This window comes from Sodiomyces alcalophilus (genome assembly GCF_042370955.1).
Source record: "Sodiomyces alcalophilus JCM 7366 unplaced genomic scaffold ACRALscaffold_2, whole genome shotgun sequence".
Lineage (NCBI taxonomy): Eukaryota > Fungi > Ascomycota > Sordariomycetes > Glomerellales > Plectosphaerellaceae > Sodiomyces > Sodiomyces alcalophilus.
The window spans coordinates 508629-528341 of record NW_027263533.1 but is presented as its reverse complement, the minus strand read 5'-3'; the positions used below and the strand labels follow the sequence as shown (position 1 = coordinate 528341).

General features: G+C 52.8%; 6 protein-coding genes across 6 annotated transcripts; 3 read left to right on the top strand and 3 right to left on the bottom strand.

Moving 5' to 3' along the window:
- The first annotated feature begins 2241 nt into the window (after nucleotides 1-2241).
- ACRALDRAFT_1039701 (uncharacterized protein) lies at nucleotides 2242-3709 on the top strand. The gene is made up of 3 exons (XM_071015147.1): nucleotides 2242-2352; nucleotides 2411-2509; nucleotides 2594-3709. The coding sequence occupies exons 1-3, from the start codon at nucleotides 2286-2288 to the stop codon at nucleotides 3016-3018; spliced, it is 591 nt and encodes a 196-aa protein (XP_070876419.1). The 5' UTR covers nucleotides 2242-2285; the 3' UTR covers nucleotides 3019-3709.
- Nucleotides 3710-3739: 30 nt separating this feature from the next.
- ACRALDRAFT_1047484 (uncharacterized protein) lies at nucleotides 3740-5796 on the bottom strand. Its single transcript, XM_071015505.1, has 3 exons — nucleotides 5021-5796; nucleotides 4391-4959; nucleotides 3740-4279 (listed from the first exon to the last, which is right to left on the bottom strand). The coding sequence occupies exons 1-3, from the start codon at nucleotides 5574-5576 to the stop codon at nucleotides 4097-4099; spliced, it is 1308 nt and encodes a 435-aa protein (XP_070876418.1). The 5' UTR covers nucleotides 5577-5796; the 3' UTR covers nucleotides 3740-4096.
- A 2150-nt stretch (nucleotides 5797-7946) lies between these two features.
- Nucleotides 7947-8532, bottom strand: ACRALDRAFT_206699 (uncharacterized protein; the record flags this gene model as incomplete). Its single annotated transcript, XM_071022095.1, has 5 exons — nucleotides 7947-8047; nucleotides 8133-8164; nucleotides 8213-8240; nucleotides 8285-8401; nucleotides 8472-8532. The coding sequence occupies 5 exons, from the start codon at nucleotides 8530-8532 to the stop codon at nucleotides 7947-7949; spliced, it is 339 nt and encodes a 112-aa protein (XP_070876417.1).
- A 130-nt stretch (nucleotides 8533-8662) lies between these two features.
- Nucleotides 8663-9707, top strand: ACRALDRAFT_2099904 (uncharacterized protein; the record flags this gene model as incomplete). The annotated part of the gene is made up of 2 exons (XM_071022978.1): nucleotides 8663-9029; nucleotides 9088-9707. The coding sequence occupies 2 exons, from the start codon at nucleotides 8663-8665 to the stop codon at nucleotides 9705-9707; spliced, it is 987 nt and encodes a 328-aa protein (XP_070876416.1).
- A 2146-nt stretch (nucleotides 9708-11853) lies between these two features.
- Nucleotides 11854-15072, top strand: ACRALDRAFT_1067996 (uncharacterized protein; the record flags this gene model as incomplete). The annotated part of the gene is made up of 6 exons (XM_071017510.1): nucleotides 11854-11934; nucleotides 12557-13219; nucleotides 13307-13807; nucleotides 13867-14311; nucleotides 14377-14453; nucleotides 14629-15072. The coding sequence occupies 6 exons, from the start codon at nucleotides 11854-11856 to the stop codon at nucleotides 15070-15072; spliced, it is 2211 nt and encodes a 736-aa protein (XP_070876415.1).
- A 743-nt stretch (nucleotides 15073-15815) lies between these two features.
- ACRALDRAFT_2016548 (uncharacterized protein) lies at nucleotides 15816-19675 on the bottom strand (the record flags this gene model as incomplete). Its single annotated transcript, XM_071019848.1, has 4 exons — nucleotides 15816-15837; nucleotides 15880-15922; nucleotides 15963-19597; nucleotides 19656-19675. The coding sequence occupies 4 exons, from the start codon at nucleotides 19673-19675 to the stop codon at nucleotides 15816-15818; spliced, it is 3720 nt and encodes a 1239-aa protein (XP_070876414.1).
- Between the last annotated feature and the right edge of the window lie 38 nt (nucleotides 19676-19713).

Sequence of the window (19713 nt, the reverse complement as noted above, 5' to 3'; positions counted from 1 at the left end):
AGGCTATATAGAGCTATCGATCGGATTAGATACCGGCTGCTCTACTATCGTCTTATTATAATTAGATATATAATTACCTAATAATAAGAGTATATACTTAACTAGTCCTAGCAGTAATAAAGTTAAATAACTCTATATAATAATATTAATAAATAATTAATATAAATATATAATTTATAAGAATATCTATATATATATGATTATATTAATATATAACTATATATATCTTTATAAGAATATATAGGAAGATTAGTATAAGCATTAGGGGTATTATCTTACCTATAAATAGTAGCTAGTCTATTAAGACTAGTATTATTTAATAATAGACAGTGAAGTATAGAATAAAAGTAGAATATATCGCTTTAAATATATCTGGCTGAGTAACTTAAGGGAGTGTAAAACTTAATATATGTATATATTTAAACCACCTTTTATTTATATCTTTAATTTTACGTTGATATTTATAGCGTTATTCTAAATCTATAATTACAGTACCTATTCTTATTTCAAGTCCATAATACGTTTAGCATAAATATTCTTTTAGATATAGATAGAAAATAGGATTAATGTATACTATACTATACACGAATATATACCATAAAACTATTACTATAATGGATATAAGCCAGGAAGAGATGCTAGTAGTTAATAGACGTAAATAATAAGATTTATGCTAATCTAAGCTATTAAATAGTTACTTTAGGATAGGTAAGTTAGACTATAGCCCTTTAGACTATAATATTTTGTCTTCGAGAATAGATAATGCCATTCTATAACTAGATTGTAATATTTATATATTAATAGCTATATTAAAGGCAAGCTACTTTATACTACCTCTAGTTAGAAGTTAAGGACTATTATATTAGATCTACTTTTTAATTTAGAGATAAAGTAAATAGTCTTAAGGGGTTAATCTATTAAAGTAACCATTTATATAATCTATTATATACTTTATAAGTATCTTACCGTATATAATAGAGTAGAAGTACTATTATATTTATATTCACTTTTATAATATATCTAACTTAGTAAACTATTAATAAGTAGAATGCCCTATAGTATATATTATAACCTGCCGTTATCTAACTGTTTTTATTAGTCTAGCTAATAGAGATAGATTAGGTATAATATCTTAGCTAGGATTATATCTATTTATTAACGATTTATAGTGGCTAGTAAGTAAATAAATAATTTTAAGGGAATTTTAATATATATTATATCTAATATATAGTATTTATAGGCTATATATATATATCTATTATATATATCTATTAAATACTAACTATATATAGATATATATATATAATATCATAGTCTACTTAGAATCTATAATATATACTAATTTAACTAGTATATATCTTTAATATATTAAAAAAGTATACTAAAAAAAATATAATTTTTCCCCTAACATTACAAAATTACATTATAAATTACATATAATATAATGTAATGTAATGTAATTTATTTGGAAAAAATTACATTACAAATTACATTACATGTAATGTAATTTATTTTGGAAAAATTACATTACATGTAATGTAATGTAATTTGTAATGTAATTTTTTTAATGCTCTGCCTGTCGAGTACCGCTATTTGTACGCCCCCGGTTCACTATTTGTTGTCCACTCAATCCATTTTTGGAAGGTTACGCGACCGCGTGCATAAGCAAGATCTTGGCCGTATATGCTGCGTACCTGTACCTCACGACAAGCCTTAATCTCTGCAATCAAAACCAGATGTCTTGAGCCACCAAATCACTACTGTTTCTGCCTCTGTATTCATTGACCCTAAGGCATTAAGAACATATAATGTCCTTACGCTAGGTACCTTGTCATATCACGTAATCCTAATGCCCTAGTCACGTGACCTTATCACACACCACGTAATCTTGATGCCCTAGTCACGTGACCTTATTATACACACCACGTAATCCTGATTACCTACTCTAACGTGTACAGGTACGTAACATTTACAGCCAAGATCTTACTTATGCACGCGCTCGCGTTACCTTCTTATTTGGGGTTGAGTGGACAGCAAATACCGAACAGGGGGCGTACAAATACCGGTACTCCTGCCTGTCGTCCAAGCAGTATTCCTGTGCCCCACCGATCAAGATCGTCGTAGCTCACCGAGCCCACACCTTGGTGGGCACCATGAACGGTATGGCGCACGGACCACCACACGTGACCGTAAATTCGGGGACCCAAAAAACATCAGCAGCACATGCTTTCAGAAAATCCCAATTGCGCATATACGACCGTATAATTCCAGGCCAACCCAACACAATGGCAGTCTCATCCACCAAAACAAAGCTGTCTGTGACAGTAGACAGGCCGACTCCCTACTACTTTGGTGAGCCCGCCCTCTACCCCATGATAATCACACAATCCGACGCTAACAAAGACTACAGACCTTGGCCTTCTGATGACAACCGACCCCAACCCCGTGACGATCGATTCCTCCAGCCCCGAAGAATCTCTAGCCAACGTAGCAAGAGATGGCGCACAAGGTAACCCGCCCCTGCGCTCTCAAGAAAAACCAAGCACACATAATCCCAAACTAACCACAAAAACCCCTTCCCGCCCGACCACAGCCCTCATCAACCAGCTCATGACGACCTGCCCCATCACCGCCAACGCCGAAGGCGTCCTCCTCACCCTCCCCCCCTCCTCGACCCCGCTCCCGCGCGAGAAACCCATCCCGAAGCCCAAGGAACCCACAAAGTGGGAGCGCTTCGCCGCCAAGCGCGGCATCAAGCCCAAGACGCGCGAGCAGCGCCGCAACCTCGCCTACGACGACGAGTCGGGCGAGTGGCGGCCCAAGTGGGGGTTCAAGGGCCTCAACAAGAAGGGCGAGGACGACTGGCTCGTCGAGGTCGACCCGGAGGCCGAAAGCCGCCGCAAGGAGGGCACCTCGGTGCGCATGGACGGCCGCCGCGAGCGCAAGGAGCGCGTCAAGAGGAACGAGCGCAGGATGCGCAAGAATGCCCTCCACGCCGAGAAGGGGAGGAAAGCTTGAGACGGGGGAGGCCAGGACCAGGACCGTCGTCCCTGTTTACTACCCCTGCATTGTGCTGTGCCTTCTTTTGTCCCGGCGACTTCGCCCCTCTTCCTCCGGGGACCGGTTTTGCGGGGTGGACGACTCGAATATGCTACTACATCGACGGCGTTTGGGAGTTGGCAAGGGTGGAAAAAGTCGGCCGTGTCTGGATGAGCAGACACCCATATAACATGCCATGTTTTCTTCTTCACCAGCACATCACGTATCCAGTAAACTTGTCGGTCGTGAATGCATTCGCCTTTTTTGTTTTCCCCGTGTATCAGCAAAAGACCGCCCCCACTGGCTCTCATCGGCCAGGATGCCATCCAGTCGTGCCGTTTTTCCTATTGCGCAATGACTTTGTAACTCCAAACTGCCGACCTATTCATACACGTACATATCAGACCCGAGCCTAGCGCACCCCTTGTACTCAACCTTTCCTCGAGTCTGATCCTGTGGACTGCAGTCTCCAAATTCTTGCTGGCCGCCGTCCATGCCGTCCATGCTGTCGCGAACGAGCAGCTCAAAAAAAGGAAACAAGCTCGCTCGATTCATAAACACGCCAAACGACAAAAAACAATGATACCACGAGTGGTTTATCCTGCCACTCCGACTGCGGATCCTTCGTCGCCCAATGCGCGCCGTGAACTTGCTGTCTGGAAGAAAAGCCAAAAACAAAACAACAAAAAAAAAAAAAGGCATGAGTCTGCTCAAGTGCACGAAACGCATAGGTCAGAGGGTCCATACTATGACCGTATCCAGTCGATCATCATGTGGCCAGACTGCCTCTGGGCAAGAAAAGCATAGCGTTGCGAAAATCCCAAGCTGCTGGTGAGGAGAAACTCATAAACAGCTCTCCGTCGACTGCTTTTTCGGGCGTGAGAAAGAAAACCAGTAAAACGAGTTTGCAAAGGTGGGGGCAGAATGGGTGAAAAGGTCGTCAGCAGCATAAGGTCATCGTCAGAAGAATGAGACAGGCCCGAGTACACGCAATGCTGTCCAGGGTATTGTGTAAAGGAAATAAAACGTGCGCAAAGGGGGTATTGGATAGAGAGATTCAGAAACCAAGCGGCGATAAAGGCTTAATCGGCGATAGTGGTCGCAATTCCGTGGTGCGTTTCGGTGTCTCCAACTGGTCGCTGTCGATGGTCAGGGTCGCAGACGCGGATGCGGCCGAGTCCGCAGTCGAGTGGGAGCCTCCGCTACCATTTGCATCTTGGAGCAGGAGCGGCTTCTTCTTCTTGGGCCGCGACTTTGGCGTCTTGGACCGTTCGTAATCTTCCTCGGCCTGCCTGGGGCCAACGTTTGACTGCTCGCTACTGCCAGAAGATGTGGCCCGCTCATCGGGGACTACGAGAATTGGCTGCTGCCGTTCCTCCGTATCCTCGGCCGACTCCCGAGCCTCCGGGCGGCCCTGGGACGTCTGTCTGGCCAGGGAATCCTGAGCGGACTGCTGCTCTCGTAGCAACGCCTGGGCCATATACAGGCTTTGAGGGGGAGGCAGATCGAAGTGCTGATACTCTTCCTCGATATATTTGGCCTCGTACTTGCAGCCTCGCCAGCAATCGCGCCAGTCGCAAACCAGAAACTTGAAGCAGAAGACGTCGATCTTCATGCAGGGCTGGAAGCAAATGCAGAGGTTGCGGAAATCCATCTTGTTCTTGTCCGAATGGGCAAGCAAGAGGCTCAGATGGCAAGTAATGGCAAAGAGAAGATAGTAGTTGAACGGCGGGAGGTTCGACAGCTCCTCGATCAGCAGTTCAGGTACCGTTTCCGCACCAGCACATTCCCTGGCGACTCGATTTTGGGCCTCTTTCGGAAAGAGCTCGTCAGGGAGCTCTCGAAGCCAAGCTTTGAGCATAGAGCCAATAATGTTGATATCATACAGGTCATCCTGCTCGAAGAGATTGACATCGTATTCTATAGGGGACATGTTAATGCCGAACGGGTTGACAAAGAGGGACTGGAAAAGGAAGCATACCTTCATCAAAACGTCGTTGCCACTTCTTGATCTGCGGACCGCTCCCAGGTATTCTGTACAGACCCTCAACATCACAGCCTTTGTAATTCAGGTAGTCAATGGCGCGCCATGGGAATGCGGGCAGCCAAAACTCCGTCTTGTCTCTCGAGTCCTCGAGCCGTTTCGAAATGCGCGTCAGGCGGGTTTGCTCGACCAGGGGGAGGTTGATGACCTTGAGGACATAGTTCTCGTCATCAACGATGGGTTCGCGCTCGGTGCTGCTAACACTGCGCATGCTCTTCCCAAACAGACCCTTACTGATCATGTCTGCTGCTTTGGTCGAGGAGTTGCGAAGGCCATGAAAGAATCCCGTGTTTTCTCGGAGCGACGACGGAGCCGCGGCCTTGTCCTTGCTTTCTTTGTCTCTGGACGGCGCCCGGTCCTCGGAGCGGTTGCGGGCGGCCGAGCTCATCATATCTCGGAAAGAGCGCTCGGCTGCCAGAGGCGCCGCCCTGAGTTCCGTATTGTGGTTCATAAGGGGATGAGCCTTCTCAGGTTCGGCGACCCTAGTTGGCATGAGGATGGCTGGGTTATGATGGTCCAGAGATCCTGGGTTATCTTTGTCGCGACCGGATTTGGTACGATGGATGCGTGAAAATGGCTTTGTTTTGCTCTTCTTCGAGGAGGGTTGGTAAGAGGAAGGAGGTTCCTGGATCGCACTGGCGGAGGCTAACGACAGCTCGGCTTTGGAGGGCAAAGACTCGGTAGGGTTATGTAGACGGTTCGCCTGGGATTTTTCTACTTGTGTGACGAACACAATCTAGTTAGTCCCGGTGTTACAAAAATAGGGAAGGAAATAAAGAACCATCGCAAAATGGACAATGGCGCCAATGAAAGAAGTGCGACTGCAAAAGTAACAGAGGCAGGGCGCACAGCAGGTAGGATTGACCGAAGGAAAAAGGCGAGGCAGAAAGAAAACAAGGAAATACAGCATACCTGATTTCTTTGCAAGTTTATTGTTGGTTTTATTGGTAGAAACGTTGGCCGAAGTGTCAGAGTTCTTTGACATGAGGTCGCCTTTGGAAGATGAATGCTGGTGACCGGATTTGCTGTTTCCTTTGAAGTTGAAGAAGGAGCCGCTTTTGGATGGCCGGTTCGGTTCACGATGGTGCCCGGCAGCGTCCGGCTGATGTTGTTTCTGGTGCTGCTGTTGATGAGACTGTGATGGCTTATGCTGGTGGTGTGGCCGAGTCGGCGTTTCAGCGGGTTGGTACAATGCAGATGTAATGTGCGGATATCGCTGCGCGCCTTCTTCGTCGTCCTCGTCGTCGTCGTCGTAGTCTTCTAGGGATCGTGTTTTTGGCCGCGAAGATTGTTCGGTGGTGTTCAAAGGTGATGGCGAGCGGTGGGTAGAGATGGATTGAGACTTTTTGGGCGAGAACCTGCTAAAGGGGGACCTGGGTGTTCGTGGGGAGGAGTACGAGGCCGAACTAGGAGGAACGACTCTGAGAGTTTCGCCCGACGGCGATTGTCGGTCTTCAGGCGAAGCAGACGAAGAGCCAGGCAGCGTCAACGGCTGCGGAACGGGTTTGCGACCCATTGTAGTAGGGCAATTTGTTCGTGGCCGACAGTTCAGAAGGGCAAGTGCGGGCGGGCGACGGGAGGCCAGAGGCACAGGCTTTTTGGGTACTGGCCTTCGCGAAGGCCCTTGGAAGACTAGAAGCTTTGAAGGCCAGGGGGCACGCCGCCTGTCAACAAGAGCCAAGTTTCAAGGTACCAAGTGTGGGCTAGGCCGCGCCTGGTCCGCACTCTGCCGCAGAGGGGGTAGTTCGTGTCTCGAGTTTGGCACGCGCAGGGATGTCGTAGTAATGCCGATACATCAGTGTAATGTGGTGTAGGCCTGAGATTGCTCGGAGAGGGAAGGAAAAAAATATTGGATGTGGCTGCCAATGGGAAAATGTCCGGGAAAAGGAAATTACCAGACTGAGAGATGCGGCGTCTGGATTCTTTGGGATCGGGGTTGCAGGCGGCGTGTTGCTGGTACGGCCAAAGGATGCATGCTAGTTGGGTGCCGAGAAATGACACAGGTCGTTGTTCAATGCCATGTCGGTATGTCGGTATTCGCAAGTCGTCTACAGGGAGAGAGATAGGGAGATGCTGTCCTTGTTTGCGGTGGAAAGCCACAAAGAATAAATTATCATGAGACTAGGGAGCAAAGGAAGCCCTTCCACTCGAGCAAAGGGCGTCGATTAGGTAGTCGACGGACTCTTTGGTACGAGACACAAAGCACGCTCTAGTGTAGAAAGGGGAAAGGGGGGGTAAATGGGGATGGAGGAGACGGATGCTTGGTCGATGGAATTAGCGGCATGTCGGGTTGCTATTGGACAAATGGTGAGGAGATCGATCCCTGGGCAAGTGGGTCGAATCGAGGACGTGGGAAAGGGAGACGCAGGGGAACCAAGTCGCAATGGTGTCCCCAATACGTTAATCCGGAGTACCTACGGTGGTAAGATACAGTGGGTGTACCTTTTGAAGGGTAGCCAACCCTGTCCCGACGCATCGTCAACCTCCCAGGACGGGTACCTGGCAGGCTGGCATGATCGATTCGTACCTCAAAGGAGAACCAATCTTCGTCACAACGACACGTGGGTACTGAACCAAACCAGTACGAAGTAAGACCGTCTCGGAATCGGAATCCCTCTGGTCATGAAGGCCATTGTCATATTATTATTCGCAATTACCTGGAGCACAAGGTGCGTAACCTACCTTACCATAACTTGACACAGTCGAGCCGATGTACCTACCTACAACGTACACGCACACTTATTACCTATAACGTGGTGTTGTAAGTACATCGGCTCGACAGTTTTGTCTCGTCACTGTACATACCTACGAAGTAGGTAATCAGAAGATCCCCGGTTTTCTGTCATTACGGTATCCTCCCGTATTACTCCTTCCCGTCTGCCGACTCTGAACGGCCGGGAATTGCAGTGACGATATTAAAACCCAGCCAGAACAAGCAAGTTGCCCTATTCTCCTTCACTGACACTCACCCTGCAGACGTTGCACACCCTTTCGTCACGCCCTTCGTTGATATATCGGTAGAGCGACGCTATTAGTACTTCAGTGTGACCGATCTGGCCCCTGTCATCACGGATGTTCGTACTGCGATACCATGTCATCATGCGCTTAGAAACATCCCCCTTGGTTCACGCCATGCTTGCATTATATCTCCATCCGTCTGTTTTGATGCAGGTGAACCCATCTCTGAAGCTAGGATACCACCCATATGAAGGTTGGCGAGTTGACCGAACTCGCTGGACGCCGATTCAGTTCGTACATCAACCAGTCTCCAGAGAGTTGTATGTATAAATCTATTACAGTTCTCGACTCCTCCGTATACTGGGAATTTTGTGTCAGCCTTATGGATCCCGACTCCCCGACCTTCTCCTACGAATGAATTGAAAAGCACTGCATTGTTGCGTGACGATTCGAGTCGTGTTGACCGTGGCTTCGCATTGTTTGTAATACATGATGACTAAGGTGGGTCCCGTGCTGCATAATGATCCGACATCCATCCAACGTCCATGCCTTCATTTTCTCCCTATATCCGTACATTTCGCATCCTCACCCACCCCAACAGTCCGTTAGCCGGGGAGCATCATGACCGGCCACGTCGAGAACCTCCCAGAGGAGCTCAAGCTCGTTACAGCTGCCCATGTAAAGTACATTCAGAGTCTCGACTCCAAAGAGGACGAGTACGATTACTGGCTTACGGAACACCTTCGCCTCAACGGCGTGTACTGGGGCCTGAACGCGCTGCATCTCCTGGGACATCCCGATGCCCTTCCCCGTGACAAGACCATCGACTTTGTCCTCTCATGCCAGCACCCAAGCGGCGGCTTCGGCGCTGCCCCCGGCCACGATGCCCACATGCTTCCCACCCTGTACGGCATCCAAATCCTGGTCATGCTCGACGCGCTAGACGTCCTTGAGAAGCGCGGCACGGGAAAGGCGCAGGTAGGAAAGTGTAAGTATTTCCTCCTCCACTTCTTTCCATTCTGCCCCCGGTCTAATCCCGGCAACAGTTGTCGCGGATCTGCAGAACCGGGACACGGGAACCTTTGCCGGGGACGAGTTTGGCGAAGAGGACACGCGGTTCCTGTACGCCGCTCTCAACGCCTTGTCTCTCCTGGGCCTCCTGTCCCTCGTAGATGTGGATAGGGCAGTGGCACACGTCGCCTCGTGTGCCAATTTCGACGGCGGGTATGGTGTCAGCCCCGGAGCCGAGTCCCATGCCGGCCAGGTCTTCACCTGCGTGGCGGCCTTGTCTATCGCTGGGCGTCTGGATCTCGTCGACGCCGATAACCTGGGACGCTGGCTCAGCGAACGGCAGATTCCCGGGGGCGGTCTCAATGGCCGCCCGGAAAAGAAGGAGGACGTCTGCTACAGCTGGTGGGTCCTCAGTAGCCTGGCCATGATCGGACGTACGCATTGGATCGATCGGGAGCAGCTCATCAACTTCATCCTCCGCTGTCAGGATCCTGAGCTCGGTGGAATCGCGGACCGCCCGGGAAACATGGTAGACGTCTGGCACACGGTTTTTGGTCTCTCCGGACTGAGCCTACTCAACTACCCGGGACTCGAACCTGTGAATCCTGTGTACTGCATGCCAAAGGCAAGCATCGATCAGGCCATGGGAAGGTAACGGGACGATCCCTCCTGACGAGATGCTCGTCTCCTCACAATGGAACGTTTTGAGAGCGGTGCATTTGTCACGCCAGTCATTCTTCTCGTTGGCCTGTCCCGTTCTCCATAACCCATATACTAGATGTGGCTTTTTGCCAATTTCCTCTCACCCATCGAATAACCTGCTAGACGCACTTCCCCGTGGTAGTCAGGTCAGATGGCGAGAGAAGAGCAACATGTCTGCGTTTTCATGGGTATCGCCTATTCCCCATGCGATTGGGCCCTGTGCTTGCCTTCAGACATTCTCTGCCCGAGATGCACTTACTGCACTTCCGCCGGCCGCTCTATCGTGGACATTGGTTGCTGGGCCTCACACTTTTCCATGGAGGTGGTCCGCGGCATGATCTAGGTACCTATGGCTTGGTCAAGGGATGGAAGTACACAATAGTTGCGTGTGAGTATCCTCGATTATTCGCGCGTAGTGTTGGTCGCCAACTGAGGTAGTAATAAACGAGCACTCTGACAAGTACAAACAGCGCCGTTGGATCCTGATACTCGAGGCCCATGATGAATGACCCTCAATGCGAAATTGTGTGTCTATCTCGGGTCCTCGGCACTCGATGTTGGGACCGCTCATCGTCCCTGCCGTTCCGGCTTCGTAGCTTGTGTATGCACAAGGCCATGAACGATTCTTATCTGCCCCTAAGTCGACCACACTCTGCTTCTTCATCCCAGTGAAGGTATTCATCTCCCAAAGTCCCTTATCAAAGCCCCACGTTGCTGACTCTCCTCTTGTGCTCTCCCATGCCATCTACTGTATGAGCACCGGGGCACTACCTACCTCCCCTTTCCACCGGGACAGAGAGTACATCGACCAATGTTCTACCTAAGGTATCTAGGTGCTGGGTAGGTCGAGACAAGGAACCAATGGCCCAACACAAATCATGATCGTCAAAGTGGCAGCATGGAGGCCCATCGTGGGTAGGCATTCATGACATACCTACTCCAACTCACCCGGCCCATCGTCATGGCAACAGAGGCTTGTGGGTGCGGTCCCGGGGCGTGATTTAGCTACGGACACAACGTCACGTACCGGCTTAGGACAGTACTCAATACAGTGTGCGTACCCCTATCCACTTGTTCCTTCCTGGATGTGAACAACCCGGACTCTTTTCTCCAGACAGCAACGGCGACCATCAAACAACTCTCCCAACATCTCTGGATACTTCGAGTTACTCGAACTTACGGAGTGCATCGCCTATTGCCTTGCCTTTAACCGATACCTGCATAACACACAAGACTTCTTCTGGGTGTGGATTTGTGTGCCTTCTTCTACCTAACCTGCCTCCCCCCTTCTTTCCTCCAACTCTCCTACCCTTGGTCGCGCCTTCCCAACAACTCTGAACTTCACCATCGAGTATAGTCGACAAGATCGCAACAACCAACGCCTACCTGCCAGGCGTATCGTCGTTAGGCCCTGCCGTGCTTTCAGTAAGCCCAACTCTCTTCCTTGATACTGCTACTCCATGATTTCGATATCCCAATATCCCCTGGCGGCGTGGTAGTATCAAAACCATCACGACACGTCTGCCTAGCATATCTAGCCGTGACGCGTGAACGCGTAGGTCCTGGAGAGACTCGCGAGCTTGACGCCATCATCACGCCAATGCCTTGACGTTTTCTTCCAGCCACTGCAGCCTGTTTTGCATACGATTCCAAATCTATACCTACGATATCCTCAGCTACATCACTTTCGTGCTTGTTCGTGATACATCTCCAGGATACTGATGTTGAATTCCTAGAGAACTGGTCTCCGGCCACAGCGCGCTTCATTGGCTTCCTTTTAACCTTTAGGAAGTATCTTGGTACATTTGTGAGTGATCACGCGATCTCCTTGGTTGTGCCTTCTCTCATCTGAAAATTCTTCCATGGATGATACTAATCTTTAATCCCTCCAGGTTCATAGACACCAGAAATCTTTGGCTATCTACCTGCCTACCAACCTACAGAGAAGGCTCGACGAGACGGAAGTTCCGACCAAGTCCAAGCTACTGCACTCCGCGGTACCTGCCTTCTTACCCTCCTTCCTCACTTCTTGATCTTTCGTGGTCAGCGCACCTTGTCGTCGCCGTTATGGACGCTGCAACTCGGTTGCCCTTGCCACAATGCCTCGCACGCAGCTTGGAGACGAGGCCAGAGCTTACCAGGAGCTCGAATCCCTCCTAGATGATGAACTCCATGAAGTGGTAAGTTCCTCCACATTTATTTCTTTCCCCTTCCCAAGGCGAGAGATGCCTGCCTACCTACCTGGTTATCCTGGCGGTTTGTCCTCGAGTCTACTTGGCTTCCCCGGAGGACCTTGATGCCGTGGTCGGGTAGGCTGGTCAATCCGGCCGTGTTGTATTATCCCTTCATATTGCCTGTCGTTCTTCTTCTTCTTCTTTTCCTTCACGGTCCAACTGCTTCACCGGATCCGTCTCCTTCAGTCGTTTGTCCTGCTAGGCCAGGTCGCTGGTAGATATCTTGGCCGGGGGCGTTGGTCTGGTCTTCGTTTTGCTTTCCATTGCTTCCAACTGCTCGTCCCACTCACTCCACACTCCTTACCGATCCCGCTTCAATCACGGAACCGCCCGAGTTGTGAGCCCCGGTTCCAAGCCTAGGAAAAGAAACGCCTTGGTTGCTCACTGTACATTCGCTTGTTCTCTACGCCGTTGTCTCGTGGTTTGGCTCTCGTTGGTTTGTTCATTTGTTGGTTTGCCAATCCTCTCTCAGGCCCAGGTGGCCGCTTGATATGGCTCGCGGATCCGTTCGTCATTTTCGGTATATCTTGATAACATATCGATGGGTTGCTAACGGACCTGGTAATAGAGCATGGCAGTGGCTGCCTCTCAGCCCCTGGGTTCCGAACCCTCCCCCTCGGAAGCTCCCACCCCGACCATCTCGCCGGCCTATGGCCTCTCTCGAAATACGCTGCCCAGTCTTGACCTGTTCCAGCATGGTGGTCTTGGATTCACTTCCGACGACATTGGTCTGGGACACGCTAACGGGCTGCCTCCATCCCTTCCCTCAACCGATCATCTCATTTCGAGACCCCGTGACTCGCCTGATACCGTTCACACGGAAGTCCAGTCTCTCGCCAAGACGGCCAGTACGTCGGATGACGGCGAACAATCCAAGTTGGACTCTGCAGATGGCCCTGCGAAGCGGCGCAAGACCTCCAAAGCCGCCCCGTCGACCGTTCCGCTGTTTTGTTCGGCCTGCCCCCATCGACCGACCTTTTCTGACCTTTCCCACCTCCTTACCCACTTGGGTTCCCGTGGCCACACCAAATTCGAATTCGATGCACGTGTTAAGGCGTCCACCAAAACGGACCCGACAGCAATGAAGATCATCGACGAGTACGATGTCTGGTTCAAGGAGAACAATATCAGTAAGATGCTTGCCGACCGCATGAATGACAAGGAAAAGAAGAGACAGGCGCGAGAAGAGGGAGAGGTGGCCAAACGTAAAAGAGGCCCCAGCCAAACTACGGTAAGCTTTCAACCCATGCCTCTAAGCCCCCTTGGCCATCCATTGCATTCCTGGATTTATTGCTAACTCACGTGAAACCATGACCAGTCGTCTAAGAAGAGAAAAGCAAACGACACGGACGTCAAGAGGGAGGTTGGAGAAGGTGCTGCCTTTAGGCAGAGTCCTGCCGGAGAGCAGCTCGGCTTCCATGGACACGGCTTTGATTTCAACGGAAGTCCCACGAATAGCAGCTCCTTCGGCCTCGGCTCCAGCAGCATGTCCCTGCAGCCCATGCCCTACTTTGAAGACGACCCTGCCTTCGAGGACGCACGTTCACCTGAACTCTGCTTCCTTTCCGACAACGAGTCGGAACCCGGAAATGAGCGAATGAAGCTGAAAGGGGTCTTCTGGCCCGGAATGGACATGTTCGACTCGGCAACCCCGGAGAACAAGAGGAAGCGGAATCAACGCAAGGACAGCTCTGTTGTGACCAGGATGATGCGTGAATCGTCGGCTATCCAACCCACCTTGATGGTCTGTGACAAGAACCTGACCATCGAACGGACCCGTGATATATATGAGAGCGCTACCGAGGAGGAAGTGATGCCGGTGAGTTACCCCATGCCCCATTCCTTCGTACGGTCATGCTCATCTGCCCCGGGACTTAGAAGGCACCAAAGGCGAAAAAGGCAAGGACCACAGCATCCAAGCCCGCAGTCAAACCGGAAGCACCTGTGGCCACATCGATGGCACCCCAGGTTCGGACGATGCAGAGACGACCTTCTGCTGATGGGCAAGTCCAGGGACCTGTGGAGGGAAGGGCGAGGCGTGGTAGCGCTGCGCTGGCCATAACTAGGATTGCTGAACAGGCACAGAATGATTTCGACGTAGATTTCGAAGACGATTTCGAGGAAGAGGATGACCTCCATGGGGACCTCCATGGGGACCTCGCTCCGGGGCCCGCCACCAGGGCTAGGCCTGGTCGGCCCTCCAACATGGCCCAGCAGTGGCCCGTCGACTTGTCTCGGAGCAACTCCACCCAGTCGTACCGTGATGGGGGCTCGACCACCGCCGGCTCGGATATCTTCCGCGACGATGAAGGGAACTCTGGAGGTGAGTCTCTTGTCTCCCATGAATCACAGTATATGATGTATTATTAACACGCCTGCTTCCGAAAGCCTCGCAGATGTCGATCGAGGGTCAAAATGAGTCAAGGTCGGACATTGCCGACTGCTACATGATTTGTTCTGATATGGTATATTGATGATCCCTGTTACAGATTTCGCCGTCGTTCTCGTTTCCCCCTTCAGACCCTCTCCCGCAACTCGAATATAAACGCGCGCTCGAATTTTTCTTCCCCAACCCCTTCCATTAAACCATTCCCCTTGCGTGTGTTTGGAGGAAAGGAGAATAACCATGTGATATCTCAGGGTATAACCTCTCAGCACCAGCAAAATGCTCAGGCCATGGGTGCCTACGGTACAGCGCAGAATGGCATGAAGCCTCGTTCGGCATGGTCAACCAGCATGGATTCTCCAAATTTCCTTCCCCTGCCCATGCTCTCGTCATTCGGAGACGACATGTTCTCTGACAGCCAGGGCTCGGGTAGCCATGCGGCCCAAAGCAATTCTCTCCAAGGTCAGATGGACTCTGGATACGGCGACGCATTCCAGGCCCAATATTTCCAGCCTACCTCTTCGCGCCAGAACCAGTCCTGGAATACCATCAACGGCTCGTCGGGCACTTGCCCCAGCATGGATCACAGCGCTTTCTTTTCTGCCGGTTGGATGCCGAATGACCAGGCATTTTCCTTTGATCAATCGGAACAGCAGACGCTTTACGACGGCGACCTGGGTAACATGGGAAACATGTGAAGCTCCATGTGAAGCTCGCGCCAATTCATTTCTTAACGTGGCATGATGCCGGGACATCTTTCGGAGACAAGAAGACGCAGAACACTCCAAGTTCACTCTACACAAATAACAAAGCCATCGCCGTCTTACTTATTGCTAGTTCTCATATATCATTTACGCCTTATTCAGTATGTTTGAGGTGAGTTGCTTCTTCTCTTTGTCGATGCACCCGGAACCCATGCTGATGAATAGTCCAGTGGTGAATGAAGTCCGGCATATGCGAACATCTTTCATCAGCGCGAACAGCATGAACCAGTTTCGGATGGCCTGCACTGCCCGAGGCCACCCTGCTAACCATAACATAACTTCCGTAAAACCGGGCCAGCAGCACCGGCTCAGTGGTTTTGATGACACCATTATCGCCTACATTCCTCGATACCACTGGGCGTATAGCATTAGGTGTGCACACACAGGCATAGAGGCATTGGGCTTAGAGAAAAGAAAAGAAATTCACTCGACTAGAGGCATGGTCGGTTATTGGGACTATTGAAGTCTCGGACGCATTAGGACACCCGTTTAGTACCGGTCTCTGGCGACATGCGTTGGTTGGGCCGACAAAGACCCACGGGGGTGAATATGGCGTGAGATGCATCTTCGAATGACGATGAATTGTCTCGGGGATTTTTCGCTTCGGAATGAGCAACGAGGTATTCGTGAGGTAGTTCATTTCTTCCCGAAATATTTATTCGCTTTGGTGCCTTAGATTACATGTCTCGACTGACTACTCTTGAGATAACAATGTGAGAAAAGACATGGGATTAAATACACAGTGGTTTCCATTCGGCCACTTGGGTAGGTATGATGCGAGACACTGTGAGACGACGAAAACTCCATCTAGAGTTGCTCAATACTAGATATGAGGTGCTCCAGCTGGTCGGCGGCACTTGGCTGATCCTCGGATGCGACGAGCTGGGACAAAAAGTGAGCCGTGCCCCGTAGTTTGCGGACTCTCATGTCCCATTCCATCTCCCGGGACTTGCGGGCGGCCAGGTTGATGACTTTACTCGGAATGCGGGCAAGGCGGGCGACGTTGAGACCGTAGGAACGATGCGCCACGCCCTCGCCAACCTCGTAGAGGAAGGTGATCTCTTCGTCTGCAGAGGACGCTTCGTCGTCCCCTTGCAGTTCCTCGCCGTCTTCGCCCAGCGGACGGTCGTCGGTGTTGTCATGGCCGTTCTCGGCGCGCTGGCCCGTCTTCTTGGTGGCGGTGAAGCGCATGTGGACGTTCTTGACGAGGGGCGCGGCGCGGTGGTCGTCGGCATGGGAGAGGGAGGACGACGCGTTGCCGATGGCCTGGGCGACGCGGGCGAGGTTCTGGTAGTGGGTGATGAAGAGGGTGAGGCAGCGGGTCTCGCGGACGATGTGGTGGAGGACGGCGTGGGCGATGGCGGCGCCGTCGTGGGTGCTGGTGCCGCGGCCGAGCTCGTCGAGGAGGACGAGGGAGCGCGGGGTGGCGGCGCGGAGGACGCGGGACGTCTCGGAGAGTTCGAGGGCGAAGGTGGATTCACCGGCGAAGAGATTGTCGCGGGCGCCCATGCGGGCGTGGATGGCGTCGACGAGGGTCAGAGTGAGGGAGTCGGCGGGGACGAAGGAGCCGATCTGGGCGAGGAGGGCGAGGAGGGCGAGGGCGCGGACGAAGGAGGACTTGCCGCCCATGTTGGGGCCGGTGATGAGATAGGCCAGCGGGCTGGGGGAGGCGAGCGAGGCGGAGAAGGGGATGTAGCCGCCGGCGAGGGTGTGTTCGGCGATGGGGTGGCGGCCGGCGGCGATGGAGATTTGGGGGGGCGCGGAGGGCGGGAGGAAGGTGGGGCGGGTGTAGCCGGGCAGGCGGGCGACGCGGGAGAGGGAGAGGAGGCAGTCGAGGGAGGCGAGGGAGGCGACGGCGTCTCGGAGGGGCTGGTAGGCGTCTTGGGCGAGGGAGCGGAGGAGGGCGGCAAAGGCGGCGTCGCAGGCGGCGGCGAGGGCTTCGCGGTGCTGGTCGCGCTCGGCGAGGAGGCGGATGACGTCCGGGGTGTGGAAGCGGGAGACCTTTCTTGTGCCGGAGATCTTGGCCCACGAGGCGGGCACGCGCTTGAGGTCGGTGTTGGACACCTCGACGAGGTACTCGATGCCGGCGACGGTGGCGTAGTCGACGGGTTTGGAGCGGGCGAGCTTGGCGGCGGCGTCGCGGCGGTGGTCGTCGAGTTCCTGCTCGACCGAGACGATGCCCATCTTGTGGTCCTGGATGTCGTCGTTTTGCTCGGCCTCGCGGAAGAAGTTGTACTTGTCGTCGCGGCGGGCGGCGTCGGCGTTGATCTTGTCGAGGAAGGCGACGACGGGCTCGCGGATGCGCGGCAGGGCCAGGATGGCGTCGGTCAGGAGGGGCGAGGCGAAGCCGGTGTCCTGGGCGGATCGGACGGCGACGTACTGCGAGGCGATGCGCTGGAGGGTCTGCAGGACGGCGAGGAGCTCGGGGCGCGAGCACTTGCCGTAGTAGATGCGGATGAGGCTGCGTTCGAGGTCCGTCTTGATGCCGGCCAGCAGGGTCTCGAGCTTGTCGACGTGGGCGGTGGCCTGGCCGCGGGCGAGCTCGTCGACGGCGGCGACGCGCTCCTCGAGGCGGTCCTGGTCGAGGAGTGGCCTGCCGACCCAGCGGCGGAGGAGGCGCTGGCCGAAGCGGGTGGTGGTCTTGTCGAGGGCCCAGAAGAGGCTGCCGCGCTCGGCGTGGTCGGTGGAGTTGCGGTAGATTTCGAGGCTCTCGAGGGTGGAGCCGTTGATGAGCATGTGCTGGCGGGTGGTGAAGCTCTGGAAGTACTTGGTCAGGTCGAAGATGTGTTCCAGGCCGTACTCCTTGAGGTGGTTGATCATGGCCGAGAGGCAAATGGTCACGGGTTCGGGAAGATGCAGCACTTTATCGAGAAGGAGATTGGCCCGGCCGTTTTTCTTGTCGGCGTCAGCATCACCGTCGGCGTCAGCGGCCTTGTCGCTCTTCAGTTTGCCCGCGTAAAACTGCGCGACGTGCGAGTAGGCCTCGGCGGCCATGGTCTTGGAACGAGGGACGCGCTCGACACGACTGCGGTCGCCAAAGACGTTGGTGCTGCTCCCGGCGAGGTGTTGGATCATCTTGTCGGTCCCTTTCGTCAGGTCGCCGACGATGACGAACTCGCAGGGCGAGATGTGAAGAAGCCGCGTTTCAATCTCGCTACGCATGAACCCATCTTCAAAGTTATCGTAGATGATATCACCCGTGGCCGGCTGCACGGCCACGATGCCGACGTCGACCTTCTCATCGGTACCGTGGCCCTTGGACGGCGTCTCGGTGATGCAGAGAAGGTAGCCGCCAGAGGGGGCACCGCCGTCGGCGTTCGAGTCGAGGTCCCCCGTCTCGTCGATGTAGGTGCCCTTGGTGTAGACGTTTGTGAGTTTCCGGATAAAGGGGGCGTTTCGGTTGTCGCCAGCCTTCTTGAGGGCGGCCGTCTCGATCTGGCGGACGACACCGACCTTGTGGCCGGCGGCAACGAGACGTTTGGCGTGGACGGAGAGGCGGTGGACGGGAATGCTGGCCGAGGCGAAGCGATCCCAGTGCGCTTCGGACGGGTGCTCGTCGTAGCGGTATTTTCCGGGAATGCAGACGATACCAAGCTCCTTGGAGGCGATGCGGGCGTCTTCGCCGAAGAAACGAAACTTGTAGCCCACTTCGACGATGAGGATGGTGTCGAGATGGTTCCTCTTGATCTCGAGGAACTGGAGCTCCATGGGAGTGAGCTTCTTGTTCGCCCTCGCACCGCCGCCTGTCTTTCTGGTGGGTTTCGGTGGAGGGGCGGGCTCGTCGTCAACATCGTCGGCATCTTCGCCGCCGTTTTCGTCCACCATTACGGCTGCCGCTTCGTCGCCGCCGTTCCAGCGGCCCCCTCGGAGCATGCTGTCGGCGTGGCCGAGCTTCTTGACGAATTTTCTATGCAGCTCTTCTTTCCTTTGCTTGGAGTGAGAGTCATCCATCTCTTCTTCTTCGCCATCTACCGGTACATGATTAGATGCGCCTGGTTCTTCGTATAGATATCGTTCGGTCCTTGACGATGATGGGAGGGCAGAGTTGCCAGTAATGGCTCGTCGATTAGATGTAGGGGAGGATAATTGATTCGCATCTTTCTCCCCCACTTCCTCGTTCATCCCCTTGGACCTTTTTGCCGGCTTGTTGATCCTGTCCGCATCTTCTTCAAGGGTTCGCTTGCGGGCACTGCCTGGTAGAGAGGGTAGGGAGGGTTGAGAGGACTGATGGGGTGAACGGGGTTCCTGAGAGGGAGACTGGGTTTCCGACTTGGACTGCGACTGGAAGAAGCTTGTCAAGGACCTCTGTTTCTTCTCTGGCGCCATTATGCAGGTTGGTCGGTTGGTGATGTCGACGATATCCAAGCGGCGGTCCTGTCTGGGCCTAGAGAATGGAGAAAGTCGCGTCGTCGTCTGTTCTCGAGGAGCGCGTTGAGAGCTTGCAGGTAAAGGTGGGTCACTCACGGTCTATGACCAATTAGCTTTGAAGTAGAGGTACAACGGTAACGGGACGACACTCGTAAATCATCAGCCACATCCGTATTCCAAAGGTACCTGTACTCGTACGGGACGAGG